Source organism: Amaranthus tricolor, chromosome 5 (genome assembly GCF_026212465.1).
Source record: "Amaranthus tricolor cultivar Red isolate AtriRed21 chromosome 5, ASM2621246v1, whole genome shotgun sequence".
NCBI classification, from domain to species: domain Eukaryota; kingdom Viridiplantae; phylum Streptophyta; class Magnoliopsida; order Caryophyllales; family Amaranthaceae; genus Amaranthus; species Amaranthus tricolor.
The window spans coordinates 30,649,810-30,670,811 of record NC_080051.1 but is presented as its reverse complement, the minus strand read 5'-3'; the positions used below and the strand labels follow the sequence as shown (position 1 = coordinate 30,670,811).

Genomic DNA, 21,002 nt, shown 5'->3' with positions numbered 1-21,002 from the left:
CCTTCTCGTTACGCCAAATCGTCTTTCGTTTGCTTCATGTTACTCTAATCCAAATTACTCGGTTCTTTCGGATATAAAATTTAGCAAAAAAAAAAATTTGAAAAATAAGATAATTTATTTTAATAACATAAATAATTGGTTAAGAAAAAAAAATTGCTGATTAAATTAAAATAAAAGTAGTATGACTATAGTCACAAAATGGTACTCTCTTAGGTTTCATATGTTATTCTCAAACAGAATTTACTAATTTTAGTGTTAAACTTAGACTATAAAATCTCATCGATTTATATAAAAAATACATTCTTGTGGAATCTTGTTAGATTCTTCACAATATATAATTTTTAAATATCAACTTTTAGAATTTTTAAAAACTCATAATTAAAATCTGTTGATTTAAAAGTTTATATTGAGATTTGCAAAAGAAGTGAATAAAAATAAGACTAAAATAGAAAATTGAACAATTGATATATAGTCGGCATTTTTACCCACAAATAGTGACATTGTACTTGTACTGCTTGTGAAACATTGTTATCGCCCTTTACTGGCTTTTCTTGCTTAAATCTCTCTTTCAAGTTCCATATCAATTGTCTTATTATAGTTGTTAATTGCTTGAACAAAGTAGATTCGAAATATATAATTATAATTTAATCCAATATAAGTATGCTCTAATGCTCAACTTTGATCTTCAGGTTATAATCAATTATTCATGTCGAGAGAAAAAAAAAATTGTTTCAGATTGAATCGGATTTATGTTACCATAATTATAGGGTCATAATTCCAAGCTCACATCAAATTAAGTTTTATCGGATAACCGTAGATTGATGATTGCATTTTGGATTTGGCATTCAACATCTTCGGGTTGACCTTATGTGTTGATCAGTTTCTTATCGGATGTAACTCATGGCAATTCAATTAAGTATACGTCTTATATCTAATTAGATTCGAATCAAATATAAAATCGCAATATTTTTTATCATCATTCAAAATAATCTTTTTATAATGTATTAATTTTAACGGTTATTTATATTTCTAATCATCATTCTCGTTAACTGAAATATTAGCAATTTGAGCTTTAATAAATTTAGTTGAATATATAAATATAGATTTTTTTTAAGTGAAATAAATATAAATTCTGTCAAGAATTAATTTAACAAAAATTTAAACCGATGGTTAAAGCCCTAAAATATATTAATTCTTAGTACTACCATACCTTTTTAATTACAAATAATATTGCATGTTTCATAAATTTGATAAAGATTAAGACGATAAATGTGAAGATAGAAAGGCATAATGATACCAATTTGGGAAGTTACCTTGTAGGTAGGTGGATCCCAAATCTAGGGGAGTGACTATATGAGTCACAAAACCTTGTTTTCGTAATAAAGCTAATAACTAATTAAAAGCTTTAGAAAAACATAAAATTATTATTATTACATATAAATATCAAATGGTTTGATGACATCATATAAAACATAATTTTCTGTATAAAGTATGTGAATCTGGATCCACCGCTAGCTAGTAGCTACTACACCACATAATCATGCTAAATAGAGTAAATAAAATAAAATAAATTAGATTTATAGTTTATAAAAATAACATTTTATATGTGCAAGAAATCATAATTTAATTAGATAAATATAATTATTAATCTTGATTAGTGAGTTATATAAAAGATAAATTTATTAACCTATAACTATTTTAGTTAACAAATATAATCAATGTTTATGTTGAGGAAATGCTCATGCGTGATTTCAGATTGTTGATTTAGTGTGATGTTGACTATTATATAAATTTGACAGACTATTATTTTTATTATTCAATATGAATAATATAATTATTTGCTTATTTTCCTACAAAAATACTAACTTTTAATTGACTATACGTGAATAATAACAACTCATGGGTGTTTCCCTAGTCCCTAACATGTGATCAAAAGATCAAACTATAGTAGATTATATGACAAAAAAATAGTAAATTAGCTAATAAACTAAAGTTGATGTTATTTTAGGAAAAACACCCCTAAGTTAGTGTTATTCATAGTTCATCAAAAATTGATATAATTATTGAGAAATTAACGAAAAATTATACTATTCACGGTAGTTTTTTCTCATACGCTGTTTTCAGGGTATAAAGATGGAGCAATTTTAATAACCTCTTTAGTCTTTCCATTAATTTGGTTGTATGATGAACATAAATCAACCCAACTAATTAATGGTCATGTTTATTATGGGAAACGTGCACTTGGTCTTGAAAAATACACATTATTCGTTGTGTTGTGTTACCCAATTTGGCACTCTTTTTTAAAACAAATTTTTACACTTAATTATTAATTACTCACATCGCCAACCTTTAGTCACAAATGCATTTGTACTTGCAACAACTTCTACCTTCTATTACCTCTATTTTTTTTTTATTTACTATTTGCTAATTGCTAATAACAAATCTTGTGTTGACCTTTTTTAATCAACTACTCTTTTTTTTCAGTTTGTTTGTTACATTTTAACTAAAAAATCTTTTTACATATTTAAAACGAGGAAGTATTTTTTTTAAAAAATATAACCATGTAAAAAATTTTAGTTCTAACAATTATAATATCCATAATTTTATTTATATATAAGTAATGATATAAGAAGCTTAAAAATATGTATTGACATCCGTGTTTTGACTTTTAAGAGATATATCCATCAAAATAATAGAGAATAATGTTTACTTTGTCTATGTTCAATAAAAGTAGTTGTTTGAGTAATTGTTCATATCAGCTACTGTAGTACTTGTTAGTAATATGAGTTGCTCTTAGCGATAAATTATACACTATTTTGATTATTTTTTTATTTTAAAAAACTATTATCAATTGTATAATGTCTGGCAATGCAATTTCTTGAGTATTAACATACACATAGTCTATGTTTAGAGTTTCATAAAACTAATTCGATGATTTGATATTTAGCTTGTAATCGAATTCGAATTGATCCATCTGTAAAAATATATTTACAATTATGTAAAATTCAATATATACATGATTCAATTTTAAACAGATCAGAAACATGTAATCTAAAATCGATCCAATAATCCAAATAAACACCTCTATTGATACTTATATCCATGTTTTTACAAGACAACGATGGTTACACGTCAAATATACTATCCATAACGCAAATAGATGCTAGTACACCCTTTTATCTTAAAGAAGCTCACTATTGATTTATTTCAGTAATAGAAATGTTGCTTTTGTGAGATATTCCTAACTTAAATAGAACAGTTTAGACCTGGTTTAAGATAAGTTTGCCCATTGTAAGAACTAGTATTCTGTTTAGTATTTGACCGCTGCGTTGGCTGTATAGCACAGTCGTGTCGTCCAGAATAACGTCCGTACCGCATCCAATCATGTATTGTTAAACAATATTGATACTCCTCTATTTTTAAAAAATTGTTACAGTTATATATTATATAAAAATTTTAAAAAAATTAATTATTTAAAGTTAGGTAAATTATATTAAAACAGAATAAACATATATAAATACAAGTTATAATGTATAATTGAGAATGAAGAAAATTGTAACAAATTTCTAAAAAACAAAAGAAGTGGCAACGTTATAAGGAGAGATACTTCATACATTGGAGACTAGGAAGATGAGTTTTTTTTGTTCGATAAAATCATAATGGCCCTGTCTCTAGCCAATAGCCACCATATTATTGTATTCCATGAGTCCTATAATTTGCATCACATGATTGAAATGCATTGCTCTATCGAAAATGTTTTATATTTATTTTCTTTTAAAATACTTGTTACATTATATTTATTGACATTTATTTAATATAGTATTTGTGAATAAGTATTTCATTTTAAATTATGAAATCATAAATGAAGAATTTACTAATGACAAGATTTAGGTAATCATTTTCAAATTCTCAACTTTAACTACTTTAAAAACAATAGTGAAATTTGATTGAAATCCAAATTTGATAATTTTTGAGTTGCCAAACAATAAATTTTGGTCAATTTCAAATTTCCAAATGAAATTGTGATTCCCAAACATAGCATAAGCTTATTATAAAAATAAAGTCAAGTGGGATTTTTTTTATGTTATTTAATTTCATATTTTCATACCATTAATTTTTATAATTAATAAATATGCATAATTTAATATATATATATATATATATATATATATATATATATATATATATATATATATATATATATATATATATATATATATATATATAACACAATGAATAGCATAAAAGATCAAATACTTTTATAACAAGTAAGAGATGTATACGGTGATAAAAAGTTTTGGATTGGAAAATACTTACATGTAAGAAATATCGCACATCATTATAATAAAGGTTTATAACTTGCATATAATACTTGCTGTGTAATCCTTTCTACAACCGTATATATTTGGAAAATAGTAAATCTTATTAGGTGTGTATGTAAGTTATTAATGTGCATTACTTGTGGGTCTGTGGGTCCAAGCACTCAAAATCTTTTGGGTTTAGCAGTTAAATTTATGATGATAATATATATAATATTTGAATATTAGTTATAACACAAATTCTTATGAGAGACGGTCTCTTTGAGAAACCATTTCTAATTGGGCCAGCCTATTATATATTTTTAAAAATATTGTAACTAGGCATTAAGAATGATGTTACTAGGCATTTAAGATATTGAAAGTAGGCATTAAGAATACGATAAGTAAACATTAAGAATAATGTAAGTAGGCATTAAGAATGCGGTAAGCATACATTAATCTTTCATGGGCTCAACTTGAGATATGTCTCAAGAGACTAGCTTTTAGTTATAACAACCCTTTTTAATATATTCTTGACATAAATAATGACTCAAATCTTTCAAATTCATCTTAAATTAGTATTGAGAATAAGTTCAATTCAACAAAACTTAAGACATTTTTAATGGAAAATTTGATTTTGCAATAAAAATAAACCTCTATAAATTAGTTGGTATTAGTAGTACTAGGAGTAGTATTCATTTTCTTTTTAACAAATATAATATGCGTAGTAGTACTAGTATTTATTTTCTTTGTTTAAGGAAAGTATTCATTTTCTTTTGGTGTCATTAGAAAACTACCAAGGAACAAAAAAGTTATATCTATTTCTCCAAATAGAAAAGAAAGTGAAAAAATGAAAAGAAAGAGCAGACATGTTAAACAATTACACCTCACTATTCACAGGGAAAATTCATGTATTTTTATAGTTAGGCCGTCTTTTGTTCATCTTATTAAAAAGTTAATAGTTTTAAAAAATTATTTTTGATTGGCACAAATCAAGTACAATCAGTAAAAATCAGTTATCATAACTGATAGTCAGTATTAATCACACATTTTAGTTTTTAAATTATATAAGATCAATTTCAGTTAGTAAAAATCTAATTCAATTAGCAAAAACCAATTAAAATAGTAAAAATCAAGTGAACTAAACACGACTTTAATTTTTAATTTATATATCCAAATAACTGACTAAATATTTATTTATTATTTGTATTTTTTTGGGTATTGGATCATTCATTTCGACTAACCACCCTCCCTGATCTAGCCGAATATTTAATCTATTTCAAAATCATACGCATTAAAATATTAATTTAAATTTATAAATTTCATATATGGACAATAAAAATACTTAAATAAAAGATGTTGACTCACAAACCGATTGAATCTTCTAAATATAAATTTTTACAAACAAAAACATATAATCCATATTGAATTATAAATGCTCCGACTGGACGTATATAAGAGTGACAATAACGACTTACAAAGCAAAATCGTGAAATTAATCTACTATGTCAATTTACTTTATTTTATAATTTACTTTATTTTATAATTTTAATATGTGGTAATAATTTCGTCATACTTGTATTGTAAGACATATTTATATTTGAATATTGATTTAGAGGTGTGAAATTGTATGTAGTGTTAGTCTTTGTTATCTGTTTGAATTCACCTCAAATTTTAGCCCATTAATTATATCTCAAATATATTAATCAGTCTATTACAAATATCAACCATATCATATCTCTCTTTCCAACTTTTCCCCGACCTTCCTCCTTCTCCCCCCCTTATATTCTCTTCACTTCAACCCCCAAATATTTCATTCAATCTTCTTTCCTTCTCTCTCTATCTCACTCAATATCATTTCCTTTTTTCTCCTATTCTCATTTCTATCCCAAATCATCCCAAATCCCAAATCCCAATGAATCATCTCTCTCTAAATTCAGATACTCTCTGGTACACCCCCACAACAATGGAACCCCCTCATCACCACCATCAAAAATCCCTCCCATTTTTCTACAACCCTTCTTCTCTTTCTCTCTCTTCTTCCTTCCGATACGATGACGTTGAATCAGACAACAGCACAACCAACAATAACAATAATAACACTTCCCATTCGATAATCAATGGCGGCATTGACCGATCTGAAACGACGTCGTCTTCCCCATCATCAATTGACCATGAATACATGTTTGAAAAACCCTTAACTCCAAGCGATGTCGGAAAACTTAATCGACTCGTTATACCCAAACAGCACGCTGAAAAATACTTTCCTCTTGCCGGAGATTCTTCCGTCGTTGATAAGTCGAATAATCCCGGTGCTGGTGGTGGGGTTTTACTAGCGTTTGAAGATGAGTCTGGAAAGTGCTGGAAGTTTCGATACTCGTATTGGAATTCTAGTCAAAGTTATGTGTTGACTAAAGGTTGGAGTCGTTACGTTAAAGAGAAGAAACTTGATGCCGGTGACGTCGTTTTCTTTGAACGTTCTCGTTTTGAATCTGACAGATTTTTTATTGGTTGGCGTCGTCGCGGTTCGGCTTCTACTCAAACTGCTCCGGTTCAGTTTAATAATACTCAGAATTACGGGGTTGTTCATTCTCAGGGGTATAATGGTGCTTCACAGCAACACCAGATTTCTCCCTTTCTTCATGCAGGTAAATTAATCATTATTTCACTAATAAAAGTGAAAATGTTTGATTTTTTTTTTAAGGTGCGTTTGGATTTAGAAAAACATTTGCGCTGAATCAAAGAGGGTTTTGTATGTTCATGATATTGAGAGATAACATTAAACCTTTTAAAATGAGAGATAAAAATTACCTTTTAGACACGAGATAGAATATTTAAAATGATAAAAAATTATTTGTAAATAAATTACGAAAATAGAAGAACAGAAGAGTAGAAGAACCGAACTACAAACTTATCGTTTCGCTGTTGTCAACTCATCATAAACTTGGGTGTTTCGCCTTCTTTTGTTTTCTTGTTTGCTTATTTTTGTTTCTTTTTAAGAAAATCATAATTTTCATTTTTAAAAATTGAAAATTATTGTACGGGGACGCTTCTTGAAGTGCGTGACAAACACTATCCAATTAATCAGGAGGAATGTGCTTATTTGCACGCCCTACTCATGCGCGTTCAACTCACGTGTCAATCTATTTTCAAACTTATAAGTAGAATTTCTTGACATGTTCTGACGAATGACGATTAGTTATCTTGCAGCTGCCCAAAAAATCAACTAATTGGAAATTAATTAATTCTAATTTCAATTAATTAATATTTCATCTGAATTGAGTATATGTGAGTCAAAATCTAAGACTATAATCACTAATAATCAGTGTACCAAAATTAGTTTGTTGATTTAAAATGTTTGGTCTTTATTTTTTATTTCATAATTTATTTTTAATTAATATTATTAGCTGTTGTAATTAATTGCAGATTCAACTATTAGTAGACTTGGAGACTTTTAGTAGATGGTGACGTCTAATTAGTAGAGAAATGAAGAATTTAAACAAGCACGTGGGATGGCATTAATAATATAATTAAATTCAATTATACAATTATTAAAAGTTTAAAAGTTAGCTTAGTCATTATCATAATAACATTATTTAGTCCAATTATTTATTAATTAAATCAGAAATTATTATTATACGAATTAAGAAGTTTATCTCCAAATTATATATGATAGGGAAAATTCAGAGTATTAGTATAGGGCTGGCAAAACGATTATTCTTACTTATGTACAAAATCCTTTAAATTAATGCATTATTTATAATTTTCTAATCAAATAATTTGGTTTGTTTGAATAATGACCTACGTAAGTTCGAGCTTGAACAATTTACTGATATACTATATTATAATTAATATTGACCATATACAAGGGCGGGCGGAGTAAGATTTGAAAAATTCTTTGCAGGGCCTCGTGCAATTTTAGAAATTATTATATATTTTTTAACAATTTTTTATTTTTTAAACACCGAGTATAAATTACGTAATTTAATATTAAGGCCTTCAATGCTTTAAGACTCTCCGCGGTTGAACATCTTGAATATGATTATAACCTCTCCTGACCACATACATTAATTATATTAATTTTAAATATAATTAAATTCATGTATAATAGTAATAGTTTTGATAATGTTGACAATTGTATTGTATGTATGTATGTAGGGACAGAAGTTAGGCAGCATGGAGAAAAAGGGAAGAAATCAGGAGGGGGAAATTCAAAAAGAGTAAGATTATTTGGGGTAAATTTGGAATGCGAAATAGAAGAAGAAATAGAAGAAGAGGAACCCCAAACTTCAGATAATGGCTCATCTTTATCAAGTCAGAATCAGGGCGTTTCAGTTTCAGGTTTAGGATTGAGTCCCACCGCCTACAATTACTTTGACTACGTGGGTTATCCTCCTAATCACCACCATTACGCCTCTCACATGGTACGTTTATTTTTCTAATTAAGATTAGTAGACTTAATTGTTAATTAATCTGGAATCTTCGCATACAAATCCCTATTTATTTGCTCCCCTTAATGAGACAAATCAATTTGGTATATTTTAATGTAGTCTGTGTATATAATAGTACTGTACAATAGGGGATGTATTATTAGTTTGATTATGTTATTTAATTGAATATCTTTAGACTAATGTTGTCTTACTGTCATCATTATCTCTGCATTGTCTTCATAATCTCTTGATAATCGAGAGAATAATCTAAATTATACACTGCATTTAGTTCTTAGAATCAACAAAGACATGACTCTGATCTACCAGGAGAACTACTTTGTCTATTCACTGTACCTCAACTTCACATTACGTGAATCATTTCTTTTTCTAAAATAATACGTAATAGTACGTACTATTATGTTCGAACAATAAATGAATAAATAATGAATTGTGTGAGTTACTTCCTCCATCTTAAAATACTCGCTACGTAACGGCCATCTTAAAATACACGCTACATAACGGTTTTTCGTTTAAACTTATATATATATATATATATATATATATATATATATATATATATATATTTTATACGACTAATGTTCAAATAAAAATATAGTCAAGTGATATTTTGTTTGAATCGTCTAATTGTATACTTTCATAATATTATGTTTTTTATAATTTTTAGATATGTATACTTCAATATATAATTGATCAAAATAATACACTGAATTGCATAAAAAGACAAATGTGGCAAGTATAATAAAATGGAAGAACTATGAAAATTAAAATATAGTTAAAAATATATGTATAATATTAAAAGAAAATGTTAGGCTAATAGTCCAGAAGTAATCAAAAATAATACTACCTCCTATTCAGCTGAATTGTCCCTTTTTTTTTTGGCACTATTCACTTATCACTCTTAATTTGTATTTTACTCTTAATCTATAAGTTAAAACATAGTCATATGGGATCTTGTTTGATTTGTCTCAATACAAGGATTATTAATATCAACTTTTTATAATTTTTAATTAAGCATAATTTGAGATATTAAGAGTTAAAATGTTGCCTCGGCAAGTGTGAAAAGTCAAATGGGACAGTTCAGCTGAATAGGAGGGAGTATAAACTTGGGTACCTAGATTCAACAAACGCTATTCAAGAAATTTTTTTAAATATTTTTGTTCTTAACTACATCAGTTACTAATGATCAGAAATTACTATCTTTTAAGAGAATCATTTAAGTGTATAAAAATAACAAATGTTATTTTGTATTAGTGTTTTATTTGTTTTTTTTATTTTTCTCGTTTATTTTTTTGCAGTTTTTAAAACCGAGAAAGTAATTTATAATGAGGGGTTTAGATATTTGAAAATCAAGGGAAGGTATATAATTAATTTATTGTATGGGTGTTAGGTCTTCTTGGCTAACTTTAGTACGTTCCACATGTTGGGTACAGATTAAGAGTGTAGTTTTCTCCATGTGTACCTGTATCTCAATCGTGTTTTGTGGTTATATGTTGGATGATTAAGGCCTCTAATCATTGATTAGTAAGGTCATCATGATTGATTTGTAGAATTTAGGATACTTCTAATTTATAAATTGTAAAATGACTAAATTTAGTAATTAAGTAAGTACGATAATATATATATTAACCTAATATCATTATTTAAAAGAGAAATTTTTACGATTTAAATGTGAAATAAGATATTTTTGAGTCAGAACAATTAAATTTGTCCAACTAGTAATATTATATATAATCGAAATGTTTTATTTAATTTTGTTTGAAAATGGACAAAAGTGATTATAGTGAATGTTTGGAGGTGGCCTTCCAAAGATTGAAAAGGATAGACTAGAAAAGAATGAAAGAAGAGGAAAAGTGGTGGTAATGAAAGTAGAGTACGTGATGGATTAGGACTACTATGATTAGCACGAGGTTTTGTCATTGTCTAAGTTAACACACCAAATAATATAATAATACTCCCAAGTTTGTTATTCATTTGGAAGACTTTGAAAATATAGAAAATCACATATTTTTATATGAGGCGGTCTCATCGTGAGACGTTTTTTATTTTTGGGTTAAATAGCTTAATAAGTAATAATAGAAAGCTTATAGACTTTTTGTTTTGAAGTCGTCTCATTGTGAAACCATCTCATACAAGACGAATTGATTATTGTGTTTTTCTGATAAGATTTTAAGATCAAATTTTATTTAGGCTATAGCCTATGATAAGGATTGAAGTAGAAAAGTAAGGTGGTATAGTCAAGGACGGTGAGCTTTCTGCTATGTTTCACGTTAAAAAAGAACAATTTTGCCACTAACTATTTGTTTCCTGAAAGGATGACCTTTCAAGTTTGAATACTACTAATGTATTTATAGAAGTTGTAGGGATATAGTTAGAACCTTAATAAATATTACCCTCTCCGTTCTTTTTTCTTCCACATTATTATAATGGGTAGTTTCAAATGTTCTTTCACTTTAGATTACTTTTTATTTTTAGAAAGTTTTTGTCTCACTTTTACCCCTTAAAATTCCCCCTTTTCTTTTAATGTACCATTTTTCTTTTATTTATAATTATTTTCTCTCTCTCATACTTTCAATACAATCATTACTTCACATTATTATTTAATTAAAATAATATCCACTACAACCTCATACTTCCAGTACAATTATTACTTCACATTACTATTTAATTAAAATAATATTTATTACAACCCAAAGATTCTATCTTCCTTAATATGTGTGAAAAATCCAAATTGAAAGATAAAAAAAAATAGAGAGTATATATTATATTTATACTACTATTTAATTAAAATAATATTTATTACAACCCAAAGATTCTATCTTTCTTAATATGTGTGAAAAATCCAAAGTGAAAGATAAAAAAAAGTAGGGAGTATATTATATTTATTGAATATAAATATTCAATTACATTATAATTTGTATAATAATAATTTTTGGTGGGACACTTGTGCACTTTTCAATTATATTTTTATATGAGCTTATGTCTTATTTATGTCTCGTATCCCATAAACTTTAATTAGATAATATCATGGGATAGCCTTCTCCATTTTTTTGTGGCTTATTCCCCTCATATACCCAAGTGTCACATAACTTACATATTAATACATCTCTATTGTTAGTGTATCTAACCCAATATAATTTTTTCAGACATTTTTATAACTTTTCTAATTAATTTATGTTGGATATTATTAAATTATCTAAATTGTTCTACAATTAGCTTGATTTTTTAGATTACTTTTTTAACATCTATTACTTCATCTTGCGCTAAAACATATAATCTGTAAACCTACAGACCATGACTTTTTAGTCCTACTATTTCTTTTACTTTATTAAGAAAAGGTCAACTATTCCTTCTTATTAAATTTGCGTCTTTTATAAATTCGGCGTGTTTTCAAAAAAAGTGATTATTTAATAATAATAAAGTAGATGAAGATTAAACTATGTGGTTGATGATTAAAAGATAGAGTAATTGTGTAAATGAGATTTAAAAAAGACTTTAAGTCAACTTTCAAATATAAAATGAGCCAAAATAAAAAAAATAAACTAAAAAAAAATTATACAAATCAAGAAAACATATAAAATAATTATTTACGTATTATTATTTCTTTATTATTTGATTCTATTTTGTTGAACGTTGCATTTAACAAGATTATCATGGTCTATTTTTGTCTCTCTTACGTTTCCTATCTTCCATTTTTTTCAAATTTTAAAAGAATTATATTTATTTATTTATTGATGGACTAAAAAGTATGAATAAATGTTTGCCGTGTGAGAGTATCCTATACTGTGGAGTGATAAAACGGTGGAGTCATAATCAAAGGGGATATAGGGAGGCTGGTGGTCACTCTTGTGGGGCATTTGCCCTTATTCTACAAGACTATTGGGGTTGGGTTGGGTTGGGTTAGATTGGATTGGATTGGATTGGATTGTCCAACGTACAAGATTACAAGATTAGGATTGGATGGAAGTCAGTCGTTTTTTGGGATTGCAAATTTTTATTTTGGCTTTCCGTCTTGGATGGTTGTGTTTTTAAGATTTTTCACGTATCTATCTCATTGAATTTTTTCATTCTAATGTTTTATGTAAGGGATTTCTAATTATGATATAGCAAATTTAAATAAGCAGACGAGATATTTAATATAGTAAATTAGTATCTATTTTATACTCATAAATATAAATATTGCGTCAAGGCTTTACATGTAATAATAAACACTATTTTTTAGTTTTTTTTTATAATTTTAGTTGTATGAGGATAGACGTGATGTTGATTCTTCATTGGAATTTTACGGGTATGTAAAATTAAATATGACTGTAAATTATATGTACTATAATGATTAAATAAATAATGTTTGTAAGCATTAAAGTTACTATGAAAATTTATTAAATACTGATATCCAAACTTAACACAATAATGTTAAAAATATTTCCTATAAGATTCCAAACATAATAAATATATGTATATACTACTACAAATCGAAATGTAAAGAGTCAATTATATGGGCACTAGAATATTTATCCTTATATTAATATTAAGCATATAAAAAAGAGGTAATTACAAAATCAATTTTAAAAAATCATAATTAAATTTTATAATAAAAAAGAAAATGATATTGAAAAGGACAAGCAATTAAAAATAAGTGGTTAGAATGATATGAAGAAGACGAAATAGGATCTTTCTAGTGCAACATTTATATTGAATGAAATTCCAGGTGATTTTTATATAGCATCAAGTTGTGAGTTATAATAAGATGGGCCAAACCTAATTATAATGACAAAATATATGGCTTGTTATTAGGGAAAAATATAAATTAATATTTGTTTGATTGTTAGCAGTAGTTTGTTAGCATGTGAAATTCCAAAATACATGGTAGTAATGTTGACAATATTAGCATTCACGCGTACCAATGAGCAATGTGGTGTTACATTATCATGTGTCTCTTTGTACATTAGCCCCATCGTCATGGACCACCAACTTAGATAAGTTTATTTAGCTGCCCTCTTATCTTTTGGGGGTTACTTTTTATTACACATTTCTTTTTGATTTTCTAATTTTACTTAAAATATACTTTTAATTAGCATTATTATCGATTTAATATTTCTCTTTTAAAAAGAGTTCGAATAAAGAAAAGTAATAAACAATTTATACATTTAGACGATTAGAAGAATGTGATCAATTTACTTAAATTATACTTTATATATATATATATATATATATATATATATATATATATATATATATATATATATATTGTTGCATTGAGAGTTTGAGACTAAAATTACAATGTTAAATATTTAATTTGAAAAATTAAAAATAATTACAAAAACTTACAGATGAGTAATTTATTTGGGCTTTTGTACCACTAGTTAGCTATAGGATAGCATCTTGCTTCATTGTGGTCCATTAGCTACATTTGGGCATGTCTATACTTGTTTTATAATTTTATTTTGTTTGTCTCTATTCATTCTTTGTCTTGTTTAATTTAATTTTCACCCTCTACTATGTTATTGCTTGCTTTGTGAAACCTTACTCAAAGCTATTAAATAAGCTCTCATTTTTCTTGAGAGAACAATATTTATACAAATAATTATGGTCAATTCAATATTAATCCGAAATCTTAAAAAAAAAAAAAAAAAAAATTGATGTAAAATATATGTATGGAAATTAGTTATTGAATTAGTTTAAAAAAATGTGACACCCTTTGATGGAAGTAAGGATATTGTAATAGAAGTATGGAAATTAATTGTAGATAGATAGATATAGGTCCCTCTATATTAGGTAAAGAAGGATTCCAGGAATATGAGAATAAAATGGCACTAATTTCTTTTGTGGACCAATGAGAATTGTTTGGCACCTAAGTTTTGAAAATTATAGAGTGGTGAATATTCATACAAGTGGTATTTTATTGACTCATTGATATGATTTTTGATTTGATTTGCCATTGCTTTTGGTAAGACAAAATGTTATGCTTCACTCTGTTTTTTCCTATTTATAATTGAATTTTCTATATGATTTCCAATCTTTTTTTTTTTTGGTTTTTATTTTTTATTTATTTTTGCACTGTATACTGATAATTTGCACCATGTAGCTGTAACAGGACATGAATTTCACTCAAGATGTCAACCAAATAAGAAATCGGTTAAGATAAGATGATAGGATTTGACCTTCAACTCTTTTGAAGCAACTTGCACAACAACTTGAGGTTTATGAGAGCTACGAGGTGTATGTCTTTTTGGGACTCCCACAATCTAATGTTACTATCCATTTATGTTAAATTCTCGACATTCTAATATGAAAATTGAAATATATCAAAACAAAGAAATTTTAGTCTTTATAAAATAGTTGTTTTTATAGTCGGGTAGTATATCTTTATTTATTTTTGTTTTTTGAATTTAACGAGTCTGTGAGTAACATAGATTGAAGAATCGGGAGGACAGCCCTAAAATTGAGGCATATTCCTCTAATAATGAACTTGTAGAATTCTTGTAGTACTGATAAAGAGAGTCCCAAAGGCAAAGGAATGGAGGAGATATAAACAGCACAAGAGAAGATGTATGGGGACTAAAACGGGCCCCACTTTTGATGGAGAAATGGCAATTTTGATAAGTATAAATATACCCATTTCTCCACGTGCCTGTTTGGGTCATCACTATGATAGTATTTAATTGGAACAAAATAAATATGTATGGAAATAACAAAATTAATAAATGAGTAATTATATCGTTTAATTTATTTTGAAAATTTTATTCTATTAAATTTACAAATGAAATTATATTGAAACTTTAAGATGTTCATAAAAATTATTAAGAATAGGCCTAAAATATTTATGCTTTTTATTTTTTTTTACATAAATTTGTGAACTTAGATCAATAATTTGTTGAAATTTATTGTGGTCATTCCATCCACAATACTATTATCAATACACACAAGTGTTCCTTTTAATGCAATTCTCAAGTTAGTGGATTATTGTTTGGGCGCTCCAGCTTTAATTCATTGTTCAAATTTAAGATATTTATAATGTTCTGTTTAAGATTACTAGGTCATATGTTTATTGTCGTTCACAAAGTTAAAATAAATACTGTTAGAGATAACCAGTGTAAAACATTTTCACATCTTATATCACGAGTCAACTAAATTTAATTTATAGACCATTAAAGATCTGACATTAGCGATGTAGACCATTGATGCGAACTTCTCCATCTATTTATGCTCTTGTATTATGGAGTAGTAGTAGGTCAGAGATAATCAGCGTAAAACATTGTCGGTTTCAACATAACGTTATAGACCATTGATGTAAACTCCTCCGCCTAGCTATGCTCTCTTGTAAGTTGTAATGTACTACTACATCCTTTCCGTAGGGGGCAGGGGGGCAAGTTCATTAGGATAATCATCATCTAAAAACCTATGAATAAAATTGAAAAGGCAGAAAGTATAGTCATTTTCAATTAAAATGTCGTGTCATTTCATCTCATATTATTATTTCCCAATGCTGTAAAATCAAGAAATGAAATAAGGAACACCCTGAGGACTTGAGAAGACTCATGAAGTAGGATTAAGAAGACTCAACTTTAGTATTCATCTCTGACCAATTGGACTGTCGACCGTAATACTACTACTACTACTACTCTTCAACAACCATTGTGCCATGTGATTACCAGGCCCCATTTTCTGTCATCAATAACCTTTTTTTTTTTTTTTTTCTTAATTGCATTTTTATTTGCCCTGCTCTAAGATTATTAATTTATATTGTCTCAATTATGAATTTCATCACTAACTTAATATTAATACGAATCTTGACTTGTCAAAGCAATTTTGAGTTAACCTAATTTGGTCGTTATTTACTCATGTTGTTCATGTTACTTTTGTCCTATATTTCTCTTTTTTAAGTTTCGAACAATTTTAAAATCTACTTTTTTAATTGGTGCATTTTTGGTTATTCTTTTAACATGATTAAATCAACACATATGATTTTACTTTCAATCTGACCAATATAAGTCCCTTTTCTCGCACTAATGTCTAGTTGGATGACTTAGCATATGCATTTTAGCTCTTCGGTCTTCATATAATGGTCCATTATGAGATGTCACTATTCTAATCTATATAGTAGCATTGGTTTATAGTAATATGGTACAGTTTTTGCTCATTTAAGTTGTAACTCCTCATTTCAGGAGATATGGTATGTTGTTTTCTAATAGTATTGTAGCAAACCTTGTATACTTGACACTATATTCAAACCCATTTCTTATTTGTCGCCACCAATTTCATTTTATCGCCACCCCCCTTGAATAAAATTACGACTTTACCCCTGAAATTTAAAAATTTACGAAAATGCCACTAAGCTTATAACTTATATAAAAACACTTCAAATCCACTCAATAACACTTTCATCACTTCCATAAAATCAAATTCTTCACATAAAATTAAGCGGAGCTAAAACTTTGGAATCGAAATCGTCAACAAAAATTCGAGGTAAGTTTTTTTTAAATCAATCGAAGGAAAAAAAAAAAAAATTTTGGATTCGGCCCAGTCGCACGTTTTGTGCGACTGGGCCGAAACCAAATTTTTTTTTTTTTTTTTTTTTTAAATTTTTGAAAGAGTTTGTTGTTAGTTAATGTTATTTAGTAAATGTTGTAATAATATGTATTATGATAATGTTGTTGTAAGAAGTAGTTATTGATTTACGTATTCGAAAAAGAAAAAAAAAAAAATTAAAACCGGTCGCACGAACCGGTTTAAAATTTTTTTTTTTTTTATTGTAATGAATTTGTTTAGTGTAATTAATTTATTAAATTTGAGTTGTTTAAATATTTATGAATATAATAATTGTTTAATTATTTGTAAATGTGAAATATTTTACGTGTTGCTTGTTTTTAATTTATTTGATTTTAAGTAATTTAAAATGTTGTCTTAATTTAAATTATGAAAATTCTAGTAAATGGCTGGAAATCAAGGTAAAGGAAAAGGGTTTTTTAGAGGTTTATTAAGCGGCAATAGATCTAGGCCTACTTTACTGAGAGGTGATCCCCATGAGAGGGGGGTTACGGGATCTGCAAGGCGAGCAAGGCAAGAACAAGCGGCCATACATAGTCAGGCCCAACGTTCAAGTACCCTAGAGCAAGTGCGTAGTCGCTTTGAGCGCCAAAGTAGCCTACATAGTCATACGGTCGGCTCAGGTGACGATGATACTGATTACGACGAGTCTCTTAGTCGGGAAGAGTCTCTTGGTCAGGATGAGTCTGCATGTCATCCTATTGATTGGACGATCGTAAGAGGCCATGCTGTTAAGTTCAAGAGTAGAGGGCAGGGCTCGAGTGGCACTTCTGATCAGGTAGGAGTAAGCCAGGCTGAGGATGCGGCTCCACGGGGGAGGAGGCGATCGCAGTCCGCGGACACGGACTGGTTAATCACATCAGCCCAGCCCGGGGGCCCTGTTGATACTACTTTAATACCCAGCTACGGTGGGCACGTAGCAAAGGCTATATTTGAAGGATCGGAGCGCACCCCTCCGATTTTGGAATGTCGTGCTCGGAAGAAAACGTTGGATTCAATCATTAGACTTCAGGACATGTCTGATGAATTGTACAGAGTGTTACTTGGTACTCCCCTTGGTCGGCTGCCGTATATAATGCACCAGCACATCGACAGTGCTCTCATTACGGCATTTGTGGAAAGGTGGCAGCCTGACACCAACACCTTCCACATGCCGTGGGGGGAGATGACCATAATGTTGCACGACGTGCAACGCATCTTGGGAATTGGCATTGACGGTTCACTTCCCGTGCAACCGTCTGATAATGAATGGCAGCTTGGCCTGGCCGGCCTTTTTGGTATGCCATTGTCGGAGCTGCGTGCGAAGGGGCACTTCACAAGCGGCAGCATTAATGTTGGTGCACTGTTGCAGCTATGCCACCGTTCTCAGTCTATGGATACTCAACGTACCGCCTACTACATGGCTATAGTAGGTTCCACGTTGCTCGTGGATAAGACTAGAGTCGGGATGCGTCCTCACCCTGTTGTTACTGTTACCGCTGATGAGGCTGATATTGCTTGGGGTGCAGTGACGCTTGCTCACATGTATCGCCAACTGGGTATGGCGACAAGGACTGGGTGCAAGACTATTGCTGGTTGCCTGACACTGTTGCAGACATGGATTTACGAGTACTTCCCAGCCTTCCGCCCCCATCCGCGTCAAGCTGACATGCCGAACAAGACAAGGGCAGAGATGTGGTCCCCGCCGAAGCCAATCCGCGAGCTGAGCAGACTGATAGACTGTAGGAGCATACTGGATGCCATGACAGAGGCACAGGTTTTGTACATGACTTCAAACTTAATTGTTTAACTTGTCAAGGGCAGAGATGTTATGTTGATTATGTATTATATTCATTGTGAGCAGGTGGAGTGGACTCCGTACTTGACTTATGATAGGTCTTTATTGAACGAGCACCCACGTACCTCGTATATCGGTGGTATCACCTGTTTCGATATCGTGGAGGTCTATTTGCCTGAGAGGACAGTGAGGCAGCTCGGTTTTGCACAGGAGATTCCCCCGGCTCCGCTGAGACCTACCCAAGCTCTGCGACCAGCACAGGGCTCCTACTCAGTTACATTCGCTTCTTCCTGTGTGTTTACGGAGATGTGGAGTAGGTTCCCTTACTGTGCCTGCGTAGTGGAGCAGGCACAGCGTCGCGCATCGGTTCCATCAGAGGCTGCCCCGGATTACGTGGACTGGTTTAGAGTGTCTTCCCACTGTTGTGTCTATCAACACAACATGGGGCCACGAACGTAGCATCTGGATAGAAGTTGGATTCGCAATCAATAATCTAGTCAACTGATCCTCACTATCCAAGTCCCTCCAAACTACATAATTATGCTCCGTGGCCATATACAGACAGTGTTGAAGAGGAGTCCTACCATACATCTCTTCTCTCCTCATTGACTGTCTCTCATTGTAAATTTGATTCATACTAGCATAAAAACGAGGAAAATTTCTTCTAATTGAAGACATTATAAATGCTGGTTGCATGCCAGTTGCACTTAGATCTCGTATGTGCTGCCTGATATCCACAGTCATCCTATTTACTCTTATTTGACCATCTATGTACATGAAGAACGGATGGTTATGTATTCCTTTTTCACCAGGAAACACTCTAACCGTCCAAGGTCTTTCCTTTGGGTTACGACTAGTTCCTAAAATCATAAATTTACACCCACAACCCCTACTTTTGGAACCTGGTCGGGGAGCATTGTCTAAGTTATGCAAATCAACACTTCTTTTATCGTAACGGTGACATCTTAAGTACAGACTCACTCTAGAACGCCCTTCTTTTTTTTTATATGAAGCACGTGTAAATTGAAATCCAATTGTTAGTGCTATCTCATTAGCCCAAGTATGTAAATCATCTACAGAATCAAATTCTCTATCGGTAACAAATCTATCAGAATAATCTATATTATCTCCTAAATTTTCAAAGTCCTGCAAATAATAATTATAATAACATTATCATAATATATCAAAATAATAATAACTTAAAAAATAATTATTTCTACAAAATAATTATAATAAAATACCATTATTATAGCACAACAATAGATTAAAATAAAATAATTTAATTAAACAAAATAAATTTTATAATTCGAAGTTAAAAAAAAAAAAATAAATAGAAGTCGCACAAATCGTTTTGTGCGACTTCTATTTATTTTTTTTTTTATTCAAATACAAAAAAAAAAATAAAAAAATTATGTAGCAGTCGCACGAGCCAGTCGCACAAAACGTGCGACTCCCAGTCGCACGTTTTGTGCGACTGGTTTGTGCGACTACGTTCCTATTTTTTTTTTTTTTTTTTTGCAAAAATCGAACCGATTAATTACTTACCGGATCGTTATCATGCACGTCTTGGTATGCCATTGATGTTCGATCTAGAGTTCTAGCTTGTTTAACTTTACGTATTGTTTTTAGAGAGAAGGTATCGTGTTTGAATTCGAATATACTACCATAAAGCCTCTGAAAATTCAATATATATATAATTCCGATAATAATGTTATTAAGCGATAACAATGTTATTAAGTGCCATTTACATTTCTTAAACATTTTTTAACTTAAGTGGCATTTTTGTAATTTTTTTTAATCTAGGGGTAATATGGTAATTTTGTTAGAAGAGGGGGTGGCGATAAAATGAAAAAGGTGGCGACAAATAATAATTCCCTATTCAAATCTGTGTTGGTGAGGCTTAAATACTTTGATCATAAGACACGTATTGTG

At 29.6% G+C, this 21,002-nt stretch overlaps 2 protein-coding genes across 4 annotated transcripts; both read left to right on the top strand.

Moving 5' to 3' along the window:
* Window positions 1–6,012: 6,012 nt before the first annotated feature.
* LOC130814119 (B3 domain-containing protein At2g36080-like) lies at window positions 6,013–15,470 on the top strand. 3 transcript variants are annotated; one of them, XM_057680141.1, is made up of 3 exons: window positions 6,013–6,946; window positions 8,457–8,722; window positions 14,832–15,470. In XM_057680141.1, exons 1-3 carry the CDS (start codon window positions 6,214–6,216, stop codon window positions 14,835–14,837), a joined length of 1,005 nt encoding a protein of 334 aa, XP_057536124.1. In that variant the 5' UTR covers window positions 6,013–6,213; the 3' UTR covers window positions 14,838–15,470. The 3 variants fall into 3 exon arrangements, with proteins under 3 accessions (XP_057536124.1, XP_057536123.1, XP_057536122.1); XM_057680140.1 differs by having other exon boundaries at window positions 8,463–8,722; window positions 14,841–15,441; XM_057680139.1 differs by having other exon boundaries at window positions 14,841–15,436.
* Window positions 15,471–15,701: 231 nt separating this feature from the next.
* Window positions 15,702–19,665, top strand: LOC130814118 (protein MAIN-LIKE 1-like). Its single transcript, XM_057680138.1, has 3 exons — window positions 15,702–17,212; window positions 17,676–19,049; window positions 19,137–19,665. The coding sequence occupies exons 2-3, from the start codon at window positions 17,679–17,681 to the stop codon at window positions 19,527–19,529; spliced, it is 1,764 nt and encodes a 587-aa protein (XP_057536121.1). The 5' UTR covers window positions 15,702–17,212; window positions 17,676–17,678; the 3' UTR covers window positions 19,530–19,665.
* Window positions 19,666–21,002: the final 1,337 nt, after the last annotated feature.

Excerpts from the sequence above, each read along its gene's own strand:
- LOC130814119 (XM_057680139.1), top strand. The coding sequence starts at position 6,214 with ATGAATCATCTCTCTCTAAATTCAGATACTCTCTGGTACACCCCCACA. Across the intron at positions 6,947-8,456 it reads TTCTCCCTTTCTTCATGCAG|GGACAGAAGTTAGGCAGCAT; the intron begins GTAAATTAATCA and ends GTATGTATGTAG. Across the intron at positions 8,723-14,840 it reads ACCATTACGCCTCTCACATG|GACATGAATTTCACTCAAGA; the intron begins GTACGTTTATTT and ends TAGCTGTAACAG.
- LOC130814118 (XM_057680138.1), top strand. The coding sequence starts at position 17,679 with ATGGCTGGAAATCAAGGTAAAGGAAAAGGGTTTTTTAGAGGTTTATTA. Across the intron at positions 19,050-19,136 it reads ATGCCATGACAGAGGCACAG|GTGGAGTGGACTCCGTACTT; the intron begins GTTTTGTACATG and ends CATTGTGAGCAG.